General features: G+C 40.0%; 1 protein-coding gene across 1 annotated transcript in view; it reads right to left on the bottom strand.

Moving 5' to 3' along the window:
* Positions 1 to 10,249: 10,249 nt before the first annotated feature.
* LOC133552515 (zinc-binding protein A33-like) overlaps positions 10,250 to 22,563 on the bottom strand; it is a 33,106-nt gene continuing 20,792 nt past the window's right edge. The window contains exons 3-6 of the mRNA XM_061899732.1: positions 17,986 to 18,219; positions 17,863 to 17,885; positions 11,970 to 12,085; positions 10,250 to 10,935 (exon numbers count right to left, since the gene is read on the bottom strand). Of these exons, the coding sequence (XP_061755716.1) occupies positions 10,367 to 10,935; positions 11,970 to 12,085; positions 17,863 to 17,885; positions 17,986 to 18,219 (942 nt within the window). The 3' untranslated portion in view covers positions 10,250 to 10,366. The remainder of the gene's footprint in view (positions 10,936 to 11,969; positions 12,086 to 17,862; positions 17,886 to 17,985; positions 18,220 to 22,563) is intronic.

Here is a 22,563-nt window from a genome sequence, read left to right as displayed (position 1 = left end):
AGAAGCCGGCAGCGTTTCTGGATGTTGTTGATAAATGGCTTTCGCTTTGCATAGTAGAGCTTTAACTTGCACTTACAGATGTAGCGACAAACTATATTTAGTAACAGTGGTCTTCTGAAGTGTTCCTGAGCCCACGTGGTGATATCCTTCAGAGATTGATGTCAATTTTTGATACAGTGCCGTCTGAGGGAAGGAAGGTCACGGTCATTCAATGTTGGTTTCCGGCCATGCTGCTTACGTGGAGTGATTTCTCCAGATTCTCTGAACCTTTTGATGATATTATGGAGCGTAGATGTTGAAATCCCTAAATTTCTTGCAATGTCACTTTGAGAAAGGTTGTTCTTAAACTGTTTGACTATTTGCTCACACAGTTGTGGACAAAGGGGTGTACCTCGCCCCATCCTTTCTTGTGAAAGACTGAGCATTTTTTGGGAAGCTGCTATTATACCCAATCATGGCACCCACCTGTTCCCAATTAGCCTGCACACCTGTGGGATGTTCCAAATAAGTGTTTGATGAATATCCCTCAACTTTATCAGTATTTTTTGCTACCTTTCCCAACTTCTTTGTCACGTGTTGCTGGCATCAAATTCTAAAGTTAATGATTATTTGCACAAAACAAAATGTTTATGAGTTTGAACATGAAATATGTTGTCTTTGTAGCATATTCAACTGAATATGGCTTGAAAAGGATTTGCAAATCATTGTATTCTGTTTATATTTACATCTAACACTATTTCCCAACTCATATGGAAACGGGGTTTGTATTTAGAGGCTTTGATCAATACTTTGTTGATGCACCTTTGGCAGCAAGTACAGCCTCAAGTCTTTTAGAATACGATGCCATCAGCCTGGCACACCTTTCCTTGGGCTCTTTGTGCCATTTTAGAATACGATGCCATCAGCCTGGCACACCTTTCTTTGGGCTCTTTGTGCCATTTTAGAATACGATGCCATCAGCCTGGCACACCTTTCTTTGGGCTCTTTGTGCCATTTTAGAATACGATGCCATCAGCCTGGCACACCTTTCTTTGGGCTCTTTGTGCCATTTTAGAATACGATGCCATCAGCCTGGCACACCTTTCTTTGGGCTCTTTGTGCCATTTTAGAATACGATGCCATCAGCCTGGCACACCTTTCTTTGGGCTCTTTGTGCCATTTTAGAATACGATGCCATCTGCCTGGCACACCTTTCTTTGGGCTCTTTGTGCCATTTTAGAATACAATGCCATCAGCCTGGCACACCTTTCTTTGGGCTCTTTGTGCCATTTTAGAATACGATGCCATCAGCCTGGCACACCTTTCTTTGGGCTCTTTGTGCCATTTTAGAATACGATGGCATCAGCCTGGCACACCTTTCCTTGGGCTCTTTGTGCCATTTTAGAATACGATGCCATCAGCCTGGCACACCTTTCTTTGGGCTCTTTGTGCCATTTTAGAATACGATGCCATCAGCCTGGCACACCTTTCTTTGGGCTCTTTGTGCCATTTTAGAATACGATGCCATCAGCCTGGCACACCTTTCTTTGGGCTCTTTGTGCCATTTTAGAATACGATGCCATCAGCCTGGCACACCTTTCTTTGGGCTCTTTGTGCCATTTTAGAATACGATGCCATCAGCCTGGCACACCTTTCTTTGGGCTCTTTGTGCCATTTTAGAATACGATGCCATCTGCCTGGCACACCTTTCTTTGGGCTCTTTGTGCCATTTTAGAATACAATGCCATCAGCCTGGCACACCTTTCTTTGGGCTCTTTGTGCCATTTTAGAATACGATGCCATCAGCCTGGCACACCTTTCTTTGGGCTCTTTGTGCCATTTTAGAATACGATGGCATCAGCCTGGCACACCTTTCCTTGGGCTCTTTGTGCCATTTTAGAATACGATGCCATCAGCCTGGCACACCTTTCTTTGGGCTCTTTGTGCCATTTTGGAATACGATGCCATCTGCCTGGCACACCTTTCTTTGGGCTCTTTGTGCCATTTTAGAATACGATGCCATCAGCCTGGCACACCTTTCTTTGGGCTCTTTGTGCCATTTTAGAATACGATGCCATCAGCCTGGCACACCTTTCCTTGGGCTCTTTGTGCCATTTTAGAATACGATGCCATCAGCCTGGCACACCTTTCTTTGGGCTCTTTGTGCCATTTTAGAATACGATGCCATCTGCCTGGCACACCTTTCTTTGGGCTCTTTGTGCCATTTTAGAATACGATGCCATCAGCCTGGCACACCTTTCCTTGGGCTCTTTGTGCCATTTTAGAATACGATGCCATCAGCCTGGCACACCTTTCTTTGGGTGCTTTGTGCCATTTTAGAATACGATGGCATCAGCCTGGCACACCTTTCCTTGGGCTCTTTGTGCCATTTTAGAATACGATGGCATCAGCCTGGCACACCTTTCCTTGGGCTCTTTGTGCCATTTTAGAATACGATGCCATCAGCCTGGCACACCTTTCTTTGGGTGCTTTGTGCCATTTTAGAATACGATGCCATCAGCCTGGCACACCTTTCCTTGGGCTCTTTGTGCCATTTTAGAATACGATGCCATCAGCCTGGCACACCTTTCTTTGGGTGCTTTGTGCCATTTTAGAATACGATGCCATCAGCCTGGCACACCTTTCCTTGGGCTCTTTGTGCCATTTTAGAATACGATGCCATCAGCCTGGCACACCTTTCCTTGGGCTCTTTGTGCCATTTTAGAATACGATGCCATCAGCCTGGCACACCTTTCCTTGGGCTCTTTGTGCCATTTTAGAATACGATGCCATCAGCCTGGCACACCTTTCTTTGGGCTCTTTGTTCCATTTTAGAATACGATGCCATCAGCCTGGCACACCTTTCCTTGGGCTCTTTGTGCCATTTTAGAATACGATGCCATCAGCCTGGCACACCTTTCCTTGGGCTCTTTGTGCCATTTTAGAATACGATGCCATCAGCCTGGCACACCTTTCCTTGGGCTCTTTGTGCCATTTTAGAATACGATGCCATCAGCCTGGCACACCTTTCCTTGGGCTCTTTGTGCCATTTTAGAATACGATGCCATCAGCCTGGCACACCTTTCCTTGGGCTCTTTGTGCCATTTTAGAATACGATGCCATCAGCCTGGCACACCTTTCCTTGGGCTCTTTGTGCCATTCCTCATGCACCTCTGGATCCCTCCAGAGATGTTTATTGGTGTTCAAGTGTGGACTCCAGCTGGGTCCCTCAAGGACATGTCCAGACTTGCCCTGAAGTCATTCCTCTGATATTTTGTGCTTCAGGTCCTTGTGCTGCTAAAACAGTGTTTTTCCAACCACTGTGCCGCGCCGTGGGAGATGATGTCATTTCACCTAATTGGGTTAAAAATATTTTTTGCAAACGTGCGGTTGTTGAGCGTCGGTGCTGTCCAGAGCTCGGCAGAGTAGCCGTGTAATACTCTTCCATGTCAGTAGGTGGCAGCAGGTAGCTAATTGCTTTGTAGATGTTGGTCGTGATCACAATATGCAGAGGACAGCGGCAGGCAGCGTGCAGGTAAAAAGGTCTCTAAAGCTTAAACCAAAAATCAACAAAACATGAGTGCCACTAAGAAAAAGGCATTGAAGCTTAAGAATGGCTATATAAAAGGAAACTAAAACTAAACTGACTACAAAGTAAACAAAAACAGAATGCTGGACGACAGCAAAGACTTTTTTTAAACATTTTTTTTTTGTGATGCTAAAAATATCGATGTAATCGTAGTAGTATTTTTACTTTTAGGTACTTTTTTAGAGGTGGTATTATACTCATATACCGTCATTTAAAATTCTATTATTTTGTCAACATCATGCAGGACAAACTGTAAAAATTGATTATTAATCTACTTCTTCATTTACTGTTAATATTTGCTTATTTTCTGTTTCAACATGTTCTCTCTACACTTCTGTTCAAATGTAATAATCACTTGTTCTTCTCTTCTTTGGTACTTGACATTAGTTTTGGATGATACCACACATTTAGGTATGGATGTGATACCAAGTAGTTACAGGATCATACATTGGTCATATTCAAAGTCCTCATGTGTCCAGGAATGTATTTACTGACTTTATAAACATCTTCTTTTTTTTTTTTAACTTTATTTTTTTTTTTTTATGATGCTAAAAAATATCAATGTAATCATAATAGTATTTTTACTTTTAAGTACTTTTTAAAAGGTGGTATAGTACTGAATATGACTCATTAGTATCACGTTATTATACTAATTACTAATTACTAAATACTCTAATATTACTAAATAATCACTTATTCTTCTCTTCTTTGATACTTGACATTAGTTTTGGGTGATACCACAAATGTAAGTATCGATCCGATATCAAGTAGTTACAGGATCATACATTGGTCATCATTTAATTCCTCATGTGTCCATGGATGTATTTCTTGAGTGTATAAACATAATATACAGTTTTTAAAAATGGAAAATCATTTTGTGATGCTAAAAATATCGATGTAATCCTAGTAGTATCGACTACAAAAAGTACTGTATCAGCAATGTCACTGTGGAGAAAAACATCGGGTTTACCCAAAGCAGAAACCGTGGATGACGAGCCAGGTCCGCATGCTCCTCAAGGCCCGGGACGCTGCCTTCAAGTCAGGTGACAGTGGTCTATACGTGCTGACCTGAAGAGAGGACTCAGAGAAGCCAAGGTGGACTACAAAGAGAGGATGGAAGACCACCTGTGGAGCAACAACAACACCCGGCACATGCGGCACATCACCTGTGACGCAGCAACCGGGGACTGGGATGCATCGCTAGCAGAGGAGCTGAACTGCTTCTTTGCTGGCTTTGAGACATCACAAACAGTCACAGCCACACCACCCTCAGCACCACCAGCACCACCAGAACCCTCAGCACCACCAGCACCACCAGGACCCACACCACCCTCAGCACCACCAGCACCACCAGGACCCACAACACCAGGACCCTCAGCACCACCAGCACCACCAGGACCCACAACACCAGGACCCTCAGCACCACCAGCACCACCAGAACCCTCAGCACCACCAGCACCACCAGGACCCACACCACCCTCAGCACCACCAGCACCACCAGGACCCACAACACCAGGACCCTCAGCACCCTCAGCACCACCAGGACCCTCAGCACCCTCAGCACCACCAGCACCACCAGGACCCTCAGCACCCTCAGCACCACCAGCACCCCCACACTCACTCTTGAGGAGCACGAGGTCAGGCGGGTGCTCAAGGCAGTGAAGCCCCGGAAGGCGAGTGGTCCAGACGGTGGTCAAAGTACGCCCTGACCAGCTCTCCTACATCATCACCGTCCTCTTCAAGCTCTCCTTGGCACGGGCACTCATGCCACCCTGCCTTAAATCTGCCACAATCATCCCGGTACCCAAGAAAGCTGCCACAAACAACCTCAATGACTATCGCCCAGTAGGACTCACACCTGTCACCATGAAGTGCTCCGAGAGGTTGGTCCTCCACCACATCCAAGCCTCCCAGAAGGATTTACACAACTCCCGTAGCCTCAAGAAAGCAAAAAGCATCAGCAAGGACAGCACACACCCTGGCTTCCACCTGTTGACTTGCTACCATGGGGCGGGCGCTACAGGTGCATCAGAGCCAGAACAAACAGGCTCAGAGTCAGCTTCTTTTCCAAAGCTGTCACCATGTTGAACTCTAACTTATAATAATAATAATAATAATAATAATAATAATAATTCACCCCTTTACAATATCATGGCCCAATACCCTGCTGTGCAAGACTATCCTTCCAGTGCAATACTCTTGTTATTTATTACTTCAGTACTCTTGTCCTCTTCTCTATATTGTACAGTATTTTGTATTTCTATAGTGTTTTGTATATTGTACAGTATTTTGTATTTCTATAGTGTTTTGTATATTGTACAGTATTTTGTATTTCTATAGTGTTTTGTATATTGTACAGTATTTTGTATTTCTATAGTGTTTTGTATATTGTACAGTATTTTGTATTTCTATAGTGTTTTGTATATTGTACAGCATTGCTTGTTATTTTTATTGGATAGTCGTCTATTTCAATTGTTAGTTCAATTGTGGTATTTATTTTACACTATATTTGTACCCACAACCGCACCTTAAGTTGGAGTCTTTAGTCTCTTTGTATGCAAATATAATGACAATAAAGTATATTCTATTCTATTGTAGATACGCTCCTGTACATTTGTTTACATTGTGATGCCGGTGAGCTATTGTATCCTCCTACAGTGTGAAGTGAAGCATGTTTAGCTATTTCTCGTCCTCCAGTGATAATAGTACTTGTAAGAAACATACTTTGTTGCCATGGCGGCGAGGACTAGTGATTTAGGAGTAGCTAAGACCGCAGACTGCAGATGGGCGTGTCTTAAAAGAGCTCTTCCTGAGGGTGTTTCAGTGTTATAACTTCACTTTTAATGCCAAAATGCGTCCATTCTCCCTTTTCTGTCTCCACATTGTGCCTGCTTGTAAGTACTCTGTGTGTGTGCGCTGCCGAACATGCTCCTCTGCTTGTAGAACCAGCAAAGTCACGACGCGCCGTCATGCCTGTAAAAAAAAAAAGGGGGGTACTTTTTTGAAGGTAGTATAGTAGGGAATATGGCGGTACTATACTAGTAGCAGCATGCCGTACAACACTAGAACACACTGAACAATACCGTGATGATAATGATCATTTGGGTTAGATAAGTGCTATTAAATGTTCCTGTGGAGGAAATAACATCTTCCAGTGTTTGATGGCCAGTGAATGTTGTGCCGGGATGAAGAATTACGTCCGGTTGGCCTCTCCTCCTCTGACCAATGGCTGTTTCGTCCCTCCGCTGTGTCTGGGAACAAAAGGCGAGGCTGGATGGGCGTCACCTGAGCCGGGACGTGGTATTGTGTTACCTGGTGTTTACCTGTCCTGCAATACTATCTAATCACCTGGTATTGTGTTACCTGGTGTTTACCTGTCCTGCAATACTATCTAATCACCTGGTATTGTGTTACCTGGTGTTTACCTGTCCTGCAATACTATCTAATCACAGATCAGCACACTTCAAGTCACCTTGGCAGCCAATAAGAAGCCAGTGGACACGGCCCCATGAATAATAAATACTTGTGCTGGGCTCAGATCTTCTCATTATTTATTTGTTGGTCAGGGAAGTGAGAGACAGTCGCTTGGCTCCGCCGGCATGAAGCTCTTCATCAAAGTGACAAAAAGAAAGGCAATCGGCTGATGAAGTGGAACTCGGTATTTACTACGTTTACTCCAGGTTCATTTCAAGGTCAAACACACATCAAACTTCAGTGTTCAAGGACAACTTTAAAACAAAAGTGTACATCGCTGTTGGGCGTTCAACTATGGAATTATCTTTACAATGAGATAAAAGATTGTAGAAATATATTTCAATTGAAAAAAAGATATAAAGACAGAACAAAAAGATCATATGAACAGCCGTAAATGTTTACATTTTGCTTTTTATTTATTATTTTACTTATTTTTTTTGGTCTGGTTTTGTATTTGTTTTGTATCATTCCGTGAAGTGCATGTTGTTATTATTTTGTTGTTCGGTTTGTACTTCATGAAGATTTGCACTTGTGATTTTGTGTGTTTTTGTATGTTTTCATTCCATTTGGATGTATTTGTTGTTTTGTATGATATCCATGAAGTAAGACTACGTATTATGTTGAAGGGGGCAGGAAGATATAAGATTTTTCTTCATCCTGCTCCTTCTCAGGCGTTGCTGTGTGAATGTAAAATTGCATAATTTAGGTATAATTATCTATCAATCAAAGATGCACATCAATGACGGAGATTTTTAAAAAAATGAATGAAAAGGTCACTCCGTGTTCAAATGTTGTCTGACATGCTTTTTTTAACCTCTTTCATACATGATAAACATTGTGCTCAATTTCTAGTTTCTTAAAAGCTAATACAGCTGATTGAGGAAGTAGAGTAAGTCATTTTAGTGTAGGAAGTCACTTCTCCAGCCAGGAAATGGAACTGCAGCAGCATTAGTGGGCAATGGCGCCCTCTTGTGGCGAAAGACAGCAATTGCTAAATATAATCAAGGCTTCTTTGTACGTTTAGGACAGTGACATATAGCAAAACAAATATGTATCCATCCATCCATTTTCTACCGAGTGCTGGTGATTATCTCAGCTGCATTCGGGCAGATGGTGGAGTACACCCTGGAAAAGTCGCCGCCTCATCGCAGGGCCAACACAGATAGACAGACAACATTCACACACTAGGGACCATTTAGTGTTGCCAATCAACCTATCCCCAGGTGCATGTCTTTGGAGGTGGGAGGGGCCTATCCCCAGGTGCATGTCTTTGGAGGTGGGAGGGGCCTATCCCCAGGTGCATGACTTTGGAGGTGGGAGGGGCCTATCCCCAGGTGCATGTCTTTGGAGGTGGGAGGGGCCTATCCCCAGGTGCATGTCTTTGGAGGTGGGAGGGGCCTATCCCCAGGTGCATGTCTTTGGAGGTGGGAGGGGCCTATCCCCAGGTGCATGTCTTTGGAGGTGGGAGGGGCCTATCCCCAGGTGCATGTCTTTGGAGGTGGGAGGGGCCTATCCCCAGGTGCATGTCTTTGGAGGTGGGAGGGGCCTATCCCCAGGTGCATGTCTTTGGAGGTGGGAGGGGCCTATCCCCAGGTGCATGTCTTTGGAGGTGGGAGGAGGCTGGAGTACCCGGAGGGAACCCACGCAGTCACGAGCCGGGGATTGAACTCAGGACTACTCAGGACCTTCGTATTGTGAGGCACAAGCACTAACCCCTGTTCCGCCATGCCGCCCTTTTGAAACAGTTTAATTAATTGCAAAGTAAACACATTGGCTTTTACACTGTCAGTAAATTCAACATCCTGCCATTGTTACTAGTTTCCAGCATGTGCAGCTCACCAGATAGTTAACAGCAAGAAGAAACAGAAGTTTTGTTGAGGATCGACGTTCCTATGTTAGATTTTTTTTTCAAACTATTGAAAAAAAAATTAAAATTTCAATTGATTGGACTGCAAAGACAAGATACTTAACATTCAAACTGGTAAACTTTCTTATTTTGTTTTGCAAATATTAGCTCATTTGGGACCGTCACCACAAAGGTCTCTGGCGTCTGCAGAAGCCGCTTCATAGACTTCACGGGTCTAAAGACGATGGGCAGCTGAAGACATGCCGGTGTTGTGAAAGTGCTTGATTTGATGTGCGACACAGCCTGTTTTTTAAAATGTTGATAGTCCTGAGTTCAATCCCGGCCTCGAGATCTTTCTGTGTGGAGTTTGCATGTTCTCCCCATGACTGCGTGAGTTCCCTACGGGTACTCCGGCTTCCTCCCGCCTCCAAAGACATGCACCTGGTCCTCTCTCACCCCACACGGGATGTACATAAGTAGGTGTGCATCTAATGCCAGTGTGGTGTGACGATGCTGAGAGGATGTACATAAGTAGGTGTGCATCTAATGCCAGTGTGGTGTGACGATGCTGAGAGGATGTACATAAGTAGGTGTGCATCTAATGCCAGTGTGGTGTGACGATGCTGAGAGGATGTACATAAGTAGGTGTGCATCTAATGCCAGTGTGGTGTGACGATGCTGAGAGGATGTACATAAGTAGGTGTGCATCTAATGCCAGTGTGGTGTGACGATGCTGAGAGGATGTACATAAGTAGGTGTGCATCTAATGCCAGTGTGGTGTGACGATGCTGAGAGGATGTACATAAGTAGGTGTGCATCTAATGCCAGTGTGGTGTGACGATGCTGAGAGGATGTACATAAGTAGGTGTGCATCTAATGCCAGTGTGGTGTGACGATGCTGAGAGGATGTACATAAGTAGGTGTGCATCTAATGCCAGTGTGGTGTGACGATGCTGAGAGGATGTACATAAGTAGGTGTGCATCTAATGCCAGTGTGGTGTGACGATGCTGAGAGGATGTACATAAGTAGGTGTGCATCTAATGCCAGTGTGGTGTGACGATGCTGAGAGGATGTACATAAGTAGGTGTGCATCTAATGCCAGCGTGGCGTGACGATGCTGAGAGGATGTACATAAGTAGGTGTGCATCTAATGCCAGTGTGGTGTGACGATGCTGAGAGGATGTACATAAGTAGGTGTGCATCTAATGCCAGCGTGGTGTGACGATGCTGAGAGGATGTACATAAGTAGGTGTGCATCTAATGCCAGTGTGGTGTGACGATGCTGAGAGGATGTACATAAGTAGGTGTGCATCTAATGCCAGCGTGGTGTCACGATGCTGAGAGGATGTACATAAGTAGGTGTGCATCTAATGCCAGTGTGGTGTGACGATGCTGAGAGGATGTACATAAGTAGGTGTGCATCTAATGCCAGTGTGGTGTGACGATGCTGAGAGGATGTACATAAGTAGGTGTGCATCTAATGCCAGTGTGGTGTGACGATGCTGAGAGGCTCCCGGTTGTATCCGTTCATAATGGGCCAGGGGTTGAAGTAAGGGAAAAGCGGCTCTTTGAAGTTGGCACCGTAGAAGGTAAACAGGTGGCTCATGTCCCCGGCGTCGTAAAAGCCCACCTGTCCGCGGCCGTAGTCCAAAAAGACCCCCACCCGCCGAGGAGGCTTGGAGGGATACAACAAGCCGTCCTCCTCCGAGTCCATGCAGGCTTCGTACTCGCACGTGCCGTCCCCGTTGTCCCTCAGCACCACGGTCCAGAAGCCGTCCTGGGGGCAAAGGTTGACCTCCTCCTTCCTGTCCACGGAGGCCTGAGCCACGCCCAGACCCCACGCCGTCTTGGAGCCCACCTCCACCTCCCAGTAGTGGCGGCCCGCCGAGAAGGCCCGGGTGCCCAGGACGATGTTGTAGCGAGTGAAGCGCTCCGGGTTGTTGGGCAGGTTGGGCTGGAGTTTGCCCACCTGCACGCTGGTGCCACAGGTGGACACCCACAGGCAGGGGTAGGCCGTGTCCGGGTCCAGGACCACTGCTGTCACCGCTGGGCAGGGCAGCAGAAAACAGCAAATTATTATCGCCTTTTTTGTAAGTGTAGTAGTGTTGTCCCCGTACCAACACTGAGGTACCGCTACCAAAATGTGTTTTGATACTTTTCTAATGAAAGGGGACCACAGAAAATGTCATTATTGGCTTTATTTGAACAAAACGTCTTAAGGTGTATGAAACATATGTTTATTATTGCAGTTTAGTCCAATCTACTTCTTCATTTACTGTTAATATCTGCTTATTTTCTGTTTCAACATGTTCTCTCTACACTTCTGTTCAAATGTAATAATCACTTGTTCTTCTCTTCTTTGGTACTTGACATTAGTTTTGGATGATACCACACATTTAGGAATCGATGTGATACCAAGTAGTTACAGGATCATACATTGGTCATATTCAAAGTCCTCATGTGTCCAGGGACGTATTTACTGACTTTATAAACATAATATACATTACAAAAAAAATTGTGATGCTAAAAAATATTGATATAATTATAGTAGCATCGACTAGATACGCTCCTGTACTTGGTATCATTACAGTGGATGTCAGGTGTAGATCCACCTAAGGTGTTTGTTTACATTGTGACGCCGATGAGCTATTGTATCCTCCTACGGTGTGTAGTGAAGCATGTTTAGCGACTCCTCGTCCTCCAGTGATAATGGTACATGTAAGAAACTTACTTTGTCGCCACGGAGGCGAGGATTAGAGATTTAGAAGTAGCTAAAACACTGCAGATGGACGTTAGCCATGTCTTAAAGCAGCTCTTCCTGAGGGTGTTTCAGTGTTATAACTGTGTCTGCTTGTAAGTACTCTGTGTGTGTGCGCTGCCGAACATGCTCCTCTGCCCGTAGTCCCAGCAATGTCACGATGTGACGACGACGCACCGTCATGCCCGTTAAATAAAGGCGGGGAGGGGAGGGGTGGGGGGTTCTTTTTAGAGTGGGTATAGTACGGAATATGATTCATTAGTATGGCAGTGCTAGACTAGTACCGGTATGGCATACAACCCTAGTGTGTAGGCATTTGTACCTGGCTGAAAAACCTTGCTCATCTTCCTCCAGGTCCTGTACTGCAGAGGTCCCAGAAACTCTCCTGACTGCAGGTCCTCACTCACCTCTGGGGGGCGCTCAAACAAACTCATGGCCCTGTAAAGACCAAAGAGTGGCTGAGTAACAACAGCTGAGGTGAATTCCTATTAATACAAGAAAAGCCAATGATCATCTCATCATTTCACTGTTAACTTCCTTCACAGTCACTTTACTGCAGGGGTGTCCAGACTTTTGGACCAGGGGGCCACAAAAATGTGTTGCAAAGTAGCTATGTGTGTGTGTGTTTACATATAATAATACAATGGATCTATAATTAATCATTATAATTGAATTTTAAGAGTATGTGAAAGTTCAACTCCTACCTTGTTTACTTCCGTGACGACCTCTTTAAAGCTTTTTCATCAATCAGAAATAAAAAATAAAACTACTTACATTGGATTTAAATGAGTGTAATTCTGATACATTTACCCACAAAGTTGAGTGAGCAGGTTGTGTTATGTGTGACTATCTGTGTGGACTTTTTGTGCTGCTTGAATTGTTTCATCTGTACCATGATTAGGAAAGGTGGTTTGGATCGGGTTATATAAGTGAACTCTGTATATCAAGAAAGTACACATTACGGTCATTGGCCTGGGTTTCTCACATTGTCCACAAGATGGCGATCATTGGCCCCCTGTCAGACTCCTTGGTATTTAAATGAATGAGTTACTTATTCCAATTGAACTTGGCTGTGGTCTCGCGGGCCAAATTCAAGATGCAAACGCACCAAAATGGGGTTGGGACACCACTGGTTTATTGTTTATTATGTATATTATACATATATTGAAGTCTTAACATAGTATACACAACACAAGTAAACCAAATTGTGACAATGTTTAAGCATAAGTGATAAATTATATATACTTATAAAAATAATTTTGAAATATATTACATCAAAAAATAGTGTATAATCATTAGACTCCAAAATATTAAACCACATTTATTAATTGTATTTACAGGCATCTCTTGCCGCAATGCGCTTCAAACATTGCATATTTTTAAAATATTTTTAAAGCATCTTCTATCACATTTTTAACCTAAATGAAGCATTTCAAGCACAAACGTGGCGAAATAATCAGATGATCCACACGACATTAGTATTGGCCACCATGAGATCAAACTAATGAGAGCGAGCCGCAATGATGGGCTCAGCCTCAGCCAGCATTAGGATATTGGATTAAAAGAGTGTAAAGGTGCTTCAAGCGTGTTATTGCACATCTACAGGGCTCTCATTATTACAAGGTACTTAACAGCTTTTATGCTCCAGCTCTGACAATGTTTGATTTACATTTACTGATTACTACTTGCAGAAATTACTTTATCGTGGTCATGTCCGGAACCAATTAACAATGATTGAGGCTTTACAGTATTTGCAACATTAACAAACATAAATAATCAGAATAATAAATATTTCATATCAACTCAATATATGGATTTTTTTATTGATCATTATTGTAAATGTGTATATTTTGTAAATAAATGTAATTCTATTGATATAGATGTATATCAATCAATCAATCAATGTTTATTTATATAGCCCCAAATCACAAATGTCTCAAAGGACTGCACAAATCATTACGACTACAACATCCTCGGAAGAACCCACAAAATGTATATATAAATGTATATATAAATGTATATATACATATTTATATATATATATACACATACATGTGTGTTCATATATGTATATGTTTGTGTATGTGTATATATATATTTATATATATATACACACACACACACACATATATATATATATATATATATATATATATATACACACACATATATATATATATATATATATATATATATATATATATATATATATATACACACACATATATATATATATATATATATATATATATATATATATATATATATATATATATATATATATATATATATATATATATATATACACACACATATATATATATATATATATATATATATACACACACACACATATATATATATATATATATATATATATATACACACATATATATATATATAAATAATTTATATATAGTACATTTAAATGTATTTATTAACTGCCAATTATACATACATAAGTATGTATATAAATGTAATAGATAAAATATACACATATATGTATATATATGCATATTTTTATCTTAAATATAGACATAGTACATAAAATACATAATACAATTTATTGCAACTGTAGAATAATTGACAGTTAATAAATACCTTTAAAAGTATATATCATAACAGAGAAAACGCTCAACAAATTCAAGAATGAACTACAAAAGCAAAATTGGAATACTATTTATGATAAAAACGAAGTTAATACAGCTTATGAAGAATTCTTAAACACATTTAAAATACTATATGATGGAAATTGTCCAGTAGTAAATTATAAAAGGAAGTCAAAGTACGGCGAGTTTAAACCGTGGATGACTAAAGGACTCCAAAATGCCTGTAAAAAAAAGAATATTTTATATAAGGAATTTATAAAAAATAGAACTTTAGTAAATGAAAATAAATATAGAAAATATAAAAGTAAACTAATCAATATAATCAGAATGTGTAAAAAAGATTATTATATAAATAAACTGGAATATAACAAGAATAATATAAGAGGTGTATGGAAAATATGAAATGGTATTATTAGAAATAAAAATGATGATAATCAATACCCACCATACTTTATGGAAAATAACAACATGATTAAGGATAAGGAGGTGATAGTAAATACATTTAATGATTATTTTATAAATATTGGACCCAAACTAGCAGAAGAGATAAAGGTAGAAGGGACAAAAATAGATGCAGCAGATGATATCAACCCAAACCCTAAAACAATGTTTTTAAAACCAGTAGTAGAAAGAGAAATCAGGGACATAGTCAAAAGTTTGAAGAAGAAAAGAAGCAAAGATGTGGATGATATAGACATGCAAACTTTAAAGTATGTGATAGATGGAATTAGTGCTCCATTAGCGTATCTATTTAACCTTTCATTTGAAATGGGAGGATTTCCTCAACTCATGAAAATTGCAAAAGTAGTTCCTATTCACAAAGCGGGAGACGGACACTTGTTCACAAACTACAGACCAATCTCAATATTACCACAGTTCTCCAAAATATTACAACAAATATTTAGAAATAGATTCGATGGCTTTGTAGAAAAAAATGAATTATTGAGAGATAGGCAGTATGGTTTCAGGAATAATCCATCAACAGCACAAGCATTAACAGATTTAATTGAAGAAATAACTGATAGTATTGATAAAAAATAAATATACAATAGGAGTATTTTTAGATCTTAAGAAAGCTTTTGATACAGTAGACCATAGTATTCTTATTAGAACAATGGAAAAATATGGTTTTAGGGGTATTGTTCTGGAATGGATAAAAAGTTATTTATCTGATAGAAAGCAGTTTGTACAGATATGTGAAGTGAATTATATTTATATAGCGCTTTTTCTCTAGTGACTCAAAGTGCTTTACATAGTGAAACCCAATATCTAAGTTACATTCAAACCAGTGTGGGTGGCACTGGGAGCAGGTGGGTAAAGTGTCTTGCCCAAGGACACAACGGCAGTGACTAGGTTGGCAGAAGCAGGAATCGAACCTGCAACCCTCAAGTTGCTGGCACGGTCACTCTACCAACCGAGCTAAACCGCCCCACAAAAAAAATCATGTTGGTTAAATATTAAATGTGGCGCCCAAGATGTTCATCATGTATATAAATGATATTTGTAAAGTAACTGAAAACCTTAAATATGTGTTCTTTGCGGATGACACCAATGTACTCTGTTCTGATGTGGACTTGCAGCAGCTCCTGAGGACCGTCACCGTGGAGATGTGTCAACTAAAAAAATGGTTTGATGCTAATAAATTATCATTAAACCTAAATAAAACTAACTTTATGTTATTTGGAAATAAGAGAAATGATATAGATGTAAAATTATATATAAACAATGTTAGTATAGAAAGAGTAAACAAAATCACATTTTTGGGTGTGATCTTGGACCACAGGATCTGCTGGAAGTCACACATGACATACATCAAAGGGAAGTTGGCCAGAAGTATTGCTGTCCTGGGTAAAACAACATCACACACTCTTTATTGTACACTTCTTTTACCATATTTGAGTTACTGTCTAGAAGTTTGGGGAAATACATACAGGACGGACATCCAACCACTATTCATAATGCAAAAAAGGGCCATCAGACTGAGACATAACACAGGACCCCGACAACACACTAATGGATTATGCATAAAAACATTTGATTTAAAACTACCAGATCTCATCCAACTCAAGACTGCCCAAATGATTTATAAAGCAAGTAAAGATTCACTTCCAACAGGCTTACAGAGAAGATTTTTACAGAGAGAAGGGAATTATAATTTAAGAGGAGAATTACTTTTTAAGATCCAATATTGTAGAACAACGCAGAAAGGAATGAGTATAACAATAGCAGGGGTTAAAATATGGAACTGTTTAAAGGATGAAATAAAACACAGCACCAACATAAACTAGTTTAAAAAGCTTTTTAAATCATTTATCATTAGTAAATATAAGAAAGAAGAGCAAACATTGTTTTAGAAAGACAACAATATATAATATGTATATAAATACAATTTATGATTGCATAATTATACATATAGGTTATATTAAAATGTATATATTACCACTTAATATGGAATTTAAATAAATTGTGTATATATAATATATATATATATATATATATATATATATATATATAAGTGTACAAATGTATATGTTTTATTTAAATGTTAAACCGTGTACATGAGACGTGTGCTACATATATGTTGCTTATATATTGTTTAAAAAAAAAGTAATATAAGTGAAGCATGTTTTAGATTTTATATATTTTGAACCTTGTTCTTGTTGTATGGGGTAGGTTTATATAAGTGTTGCCTCAACCTACACCCTTTCGGCTCAATCATTGCTCAAATGAGTGTTTTTTTTTCTTTTCTTTTTTTGTTGTTGTTCTTTGTTTTATGTGAAGATTGCCGAAATAAAATACATTGATTGATATATATATATGTATATACACACACACACACACACACACACACACATCTAAAAATATACATCCATCCATTTTCTTATTCCCTTTCGGGGTCGCGGGGGGCGCTGGCGCCTATCTCAGCTACAATCGGGCGGAAGGCGGGGATATTTTATATTATAGTATAAGATATATAATAAGTTTGATTGCAACTGTAAAATAATTAATAGTTAATAAATAACTACATTTAATTCATACGTCTAAAACAGAATAGTTTTGATTTTTATCAATTAACTAACAATAACTGACGTGTTACAATATTTGCAAAATTAACAAACAAATAATCCGAATAATTCATATTTAACACCAATTCAATATATACTTTTTCTAATTGAGCATTATTGAAAATGTGTTTATTTTGTAAATAAAAATTTAATTTTGCAACTGTTAAATAATTGATTGTTAATAAGTACCTCCATTCAATTCATACTTCTAAGTAAATAGAATAGTTTTTTTTTCAAAAGGATGTCTGTAAACATACTTTGTCCAGGCAAATAATATATGGCACAATTTTTGTTTTGGATTGTGTGGGAGTATATCCAGTCTCATTTTCTCACCTAGTTATCATGTAAACATGTTATTTATTGCCATTTGTAAGGCCGCCCTCTAGTGGCAGGTCAGTCACACTACAAGTAAAGCGGATCATTAAAATAATCAAAGGTTTCACGGATTGATTGCACTTTCAAAAAGTCTGACAAAAATGAGGCAATGTAAATACGACAGAACTATAAATGAAAAATAATGATTTCACAAGCTGCTACTCACCCTCCAATGAAGTCTTTAATCCCCTAAAATAGAAGAAATGCAAACAAGACTTGGATCATTTTCCATGAGCTGATGATGTTCCTTGATGATGACATCACTCACCTTGATGATGACATCACTCACCTTCAGTTGCTCAGGGTTGTCTTCCTCCAGCAGTTTGAGTTGCAGCTGCTCCACCGTGTTCTCCAGCCGAGTGCTTTGCTGCGCGGCCTCAGTCAGCGCCTCCTCCAGCTGCCTCACCTTCTCCTCTTTCTGCTTCTGCACCTTCTCCTTAACACGCTCCTCCTCCTCCTGGAGGAACTCCCTCAGATGACGGAACTCCGCAGTGATCTGCTCATCCAAATCACCAGCTCGCTCCTGAAAGGAAAGGTTTGTATTTTTCCCCACCTTTTTAGGACATGATAGTGCAGAGCTGGGCAAAATAGGGTCCGCAGGCCACAATAAGATTTTCAATCCGGCCCGCCGGACGTTCTACATCATTTTTTTAGACCTTTAACATCAGAACTGTATTTGTTATTATGAAGTGCAGTGCTGTTTTTAAAAGAATGTAAGTCTTCAACTATACAAAGTAATTGTGGTCAAAATCTGTACTTTTGGGTGTTTTATAGGAGTTATTACGGTAATCTATGTCACAGCAGCTCAGACCAAGAACAAAGCGGAGTGGGCGGGGTTTGTTTTCACAGCAGCCAGCCCGAAAAGTGCGTGTCAGGAACAAATGCGGAAGGAGATTTTTACGTGATAATATATCATATTGTAGGTGTTTATTACACTTTGCATTCATATTTTGCTGTTTTTTACAGTTTTGTTGTGTTTTGCTTGATTGTAAAAGATGCAAAACTATCAAGGAGCTGGTCTGAGATGTAAAAGAGGAACGGCGTTCGTATGTTGTTGATATTCAGTGTTTTATTGTTCATAGTTAAAATTGTAAATCCTACATAAAAAAGGAGTGATGTTCATATGTTGTTGATATTCAATGTTTTATTGCTTGTAGTTAATAGAGTAAATCTCACGTAAAAGAGGAGCGACTCTTATACGTTGTTGATATTCAGTGTTTTATTGTTCATAGATATTGTAAATCCCACGTAAAAGAAGAGCAAAGTTCATATGTTGTTGATATTCAGTGTTTTATTGTTCATAGTTGATATTGTCAATCCAACATAAGAGGAGCGATGTTCATATGTTGTTAATATTCATCGTTTTATTGTTCATAGTTAATAGTGTAAATCCCACATAAAAGAGGAGCAATGTTCATATGATTAGATTAGATTAGATAGTACTTTATTTATGTTGTTAATATTCAGTGTTTCATTGTTCACAGTCAATATTTTAAATCCCACATAGGGACGGCGTGGCGCAGTGGAAGAGTGGCTGTGCGCAACCAGAGCGTCCCTGGTTCAATCCCCACCTAGTACCAACCTATTCACGTCCGTTCTGTCCTGAGCAAGACACTACACCCTTGCTCCTGATGGGTGCTGGTTAACGCCTTGCATGGCAGCTCCCTCCATCAGTGTGTGAATGTGTGTGTGAATGTGGAAGTAGTGTCAAAGCGCTACCTTGAAGGTAGAAAAGCGCTATACAAGTACAACCCATTTACCATTTAAAAGAGGAGCGATGTCCATATGTTGTTAATATTCAGTGTTTTATTGTTCATAGTTAATATTGTAAATCCCACATACAAAAGGAGTGACGTTCATATGTTGTTAGTATTCAGTGTTTTATTGTTCATAGTTGATATTGTAAATCCCACATAAAAGAGGAGCTATGTTTATATGTTGTTAATATTCAGTGTTTTATTGTTCATATTTAATGTTGTAAGTCCCACATAAAAGAAGAGTGATGTTCATATGTAGTTAATATTCAGTATTTTATTGTTCATAGTTAATATTGTGAGTCCCACATAAAAGAGGAGCGATGTTCATGTTGTTGATATTCAGTGTTTTATTGCTGCTAAATGATAAATGGTTGTACATGTATAGCACTTTTTTACTCCTTTTTAAGGAGCCCAAAGCGCTTTGACATTATTTCCACATTAACACATTCACACACTGATGGAGGGAGCTGCCATGCAAGCCGCTAACCATCACCCATCAGGAGCAAGGGTGAAGTGTCTTGCTCAAGGACACAACGGCCGTGACTAGGATAGTAGAAGGTGGGGATTGAACCAGGAACCCTCAGATTACTGGCACAGCCACTCTACCAACTTCGCCATGCCCTTCCCAATTGTTCATAGTTAATATTGTAAATCCCACTTTCTTTATTTTCATGTACATTTTGGTGTCCCATTCAGTAAAAAACTGTAAAATTCCTTTCCGTTTTTTTGAGGTGGTCCGTCATAACTTTTTTAGAACTCTATCGGACATCTTGACTTTTGGTATTAGTGTTCCTGAAAAAAAGGGACCCCAACCCACATACTGTACAGCTAAATGTGTATATATCATTTATACACATTGGCCCCCAGACACATTATTTCTCTCAATGTGGCCCCCGAGTCCAAATAATTGCCCTGCTCTGTGATGCAAGTAAACCTCTCATTTGTTGAAAAGAAAGACATGTTCCATAATGAGAGGATTATAATTAGAGGGCCATCCTACATCCTTTATTAACAGTGCAGACATGTCTAAGTTCATTTAGAACACATTTAAGAGTAAAAATAAGATTACCACAACTAGTTTTACATTAAACCTAACTTTAACGACAAAGATTAAAGATGAAAATGACTCGGATCACACCTACGTCTCTCTCTTGTTTGTGTAAAAGTGCATTTCTAAAAGTGTAAAGAAGTTTACCACTTTAAAATGCAAAAAAAATAACACATTTGCCTTTGATTGTGTCAAATCTCTTCTGCTGGGGACATTTGCCGACCTGATGCTAGTCCAAATTCCCAAGCTTGGTGTTTAACTTTAAAAGTTCCGTTGTTCTTCCCAACGTGACTGCGGTGTGCTGCTGCGTGCCCTCCTGATTACACCGAGGAGAGAACATGCCCTCCTGATTACACCGAGTAGAGAACATGCCCTCCTGATTACACCGAGGAGGGAAAATTCCCTCCTGATTACACCGAGGAGAGAACATGCCCTCCTGATTACACCGAGTAGAGAACATTCCCTCCTGATTACACCGAGTAGAGAACATTCCCTCCTGATTACACCGAGTAGAGAACATTCCCTCCTGATTACACCAAGTAGAGAACATTCCCTCCTGATTACACCAAGTAGAGAACATTCCCTCCGGATTACACCAAGTAGAGAACATTCCCTCCTGATTACAGCAAGTAGAGAACATTCCCTCCGGATTACACCAAGTAGAGAACATTCCCTCCTGATTACACCAAGTAGAGAACATTCCCTCCTGATTACAGCAAGTAGAGAACATTCCCTCCGGATTACACCAAGTAGAGAACATTCCCTCCTGATTACAGCAAGTAGAGAACATTCCCTCCGGATTACACCAAGTAGAGAACATTCCCTCCTGATTACACCGAGTAGAGAACATTCCCTCCTGATTACACCGAGTAGAGAACATTCCCTCCTGATTACACCGAGTAGAGAACATTCCCTCCTGATTACACCGAGTAGAGAACATTCCCTCCTGATTACACCGAGTAGAGAACATTCCCTCCTGATTACACCAAGTAGAGAACATTCCCTCCTGATTACACCAAGTAGAGAACATTCCCTCCGGATTACACCAAGTAGAGAACATTCCCTCCGGATTACACCAAGTAGAGAACATTCCCTCCTGATTACAGCAAGTAGAGAACATTCCCTCCTGATTACAGCAAGTAGAGAACATTCCCTCCTGATTACAGCAACTAACAGTGAATGTGAAACACGCAGAGAGGAAAAGGACAATTAGCTAACTTGCCCTCCAATTTGTTTACTTTGGCACAGAAATAGAAGTGAGAAAGGGTGAATGTTCACAAAAACTGGGTCGACCAGAAACCAGGCCATGAAACACGTTATATACATTAATTGACTTATTACCACATTGTTTAATGAAACATGAATTAGTTGTGATGAAATGCATGTTTATATCAAATCTTTATGTTAATTGTAATGTAAAAACAGTTTTATGTTACACTGTGTATGTTTTACTAGCACAGGGCACCAAGACCCAGTCACACAATGGCACCAGTTCCAACGCAAACTGTGCAAGTTAGACTGAAAAATGAAGCACACTAGTTACTGGTGCCTCATTTTGGTGCTAAATGAAAGTATTATTAGCACCGCAGCAACAAGAATATTATAGCACTAAATCATGATGTACCATTGACAGTTATGGGGAGCATTGTCACATTCACAAACCCCTGGAATTTTGAGCGTCAACATTACACCACAAACAAATAACGTATTTTTCCGATTATAAGTCGCAGTTTTTTTTCATAGTTTGGCCGGGAGTGCGACTTATACTCAGGAGCGACTTGTGTGAAATTATTAACACATTACCGTAAAAAATCAAATAATATGATTTAGCTCATTCACTTAAAAGACTAGACAGGGTTTATGGATTAGAAGTGAGAGATAGTTTGGTAAAGGTATAGAATGTTCTATATGTTATAGTTATTTGAATGACTCTTACCATAATATGTTAGGTTAACATAGCAGTTGCTTATTTATGCCTCATATAACCTACACTTATTCAGCCTGTTCTTCATTAGTCTTTATTTATTTGAAATTGTCTTTCAAAAGTCTATTCTTGCTGTTG

This window comes from Nerophis ophidion, linkage group LG05 (genome assembly GCF_033978795.1).
Source record: "Nerophis ophidion isolate RoL-2023_Sa linkage group LG05, RoL_Noph_v1.0, whole genome shotgun sequence".
Classification (NCBI taxonomy): domain Eukaryota; kingdom Metazoa; phylum Chordata; class Actinopteri; order Syngnathiformes; family Syngnathidae; genus Nerophis; species Nerophis ophidion.
Note: the sequence above shows the minus strand (reverse complement) of the source record. Positions and strands in the feature narration are given on the sequence as shown.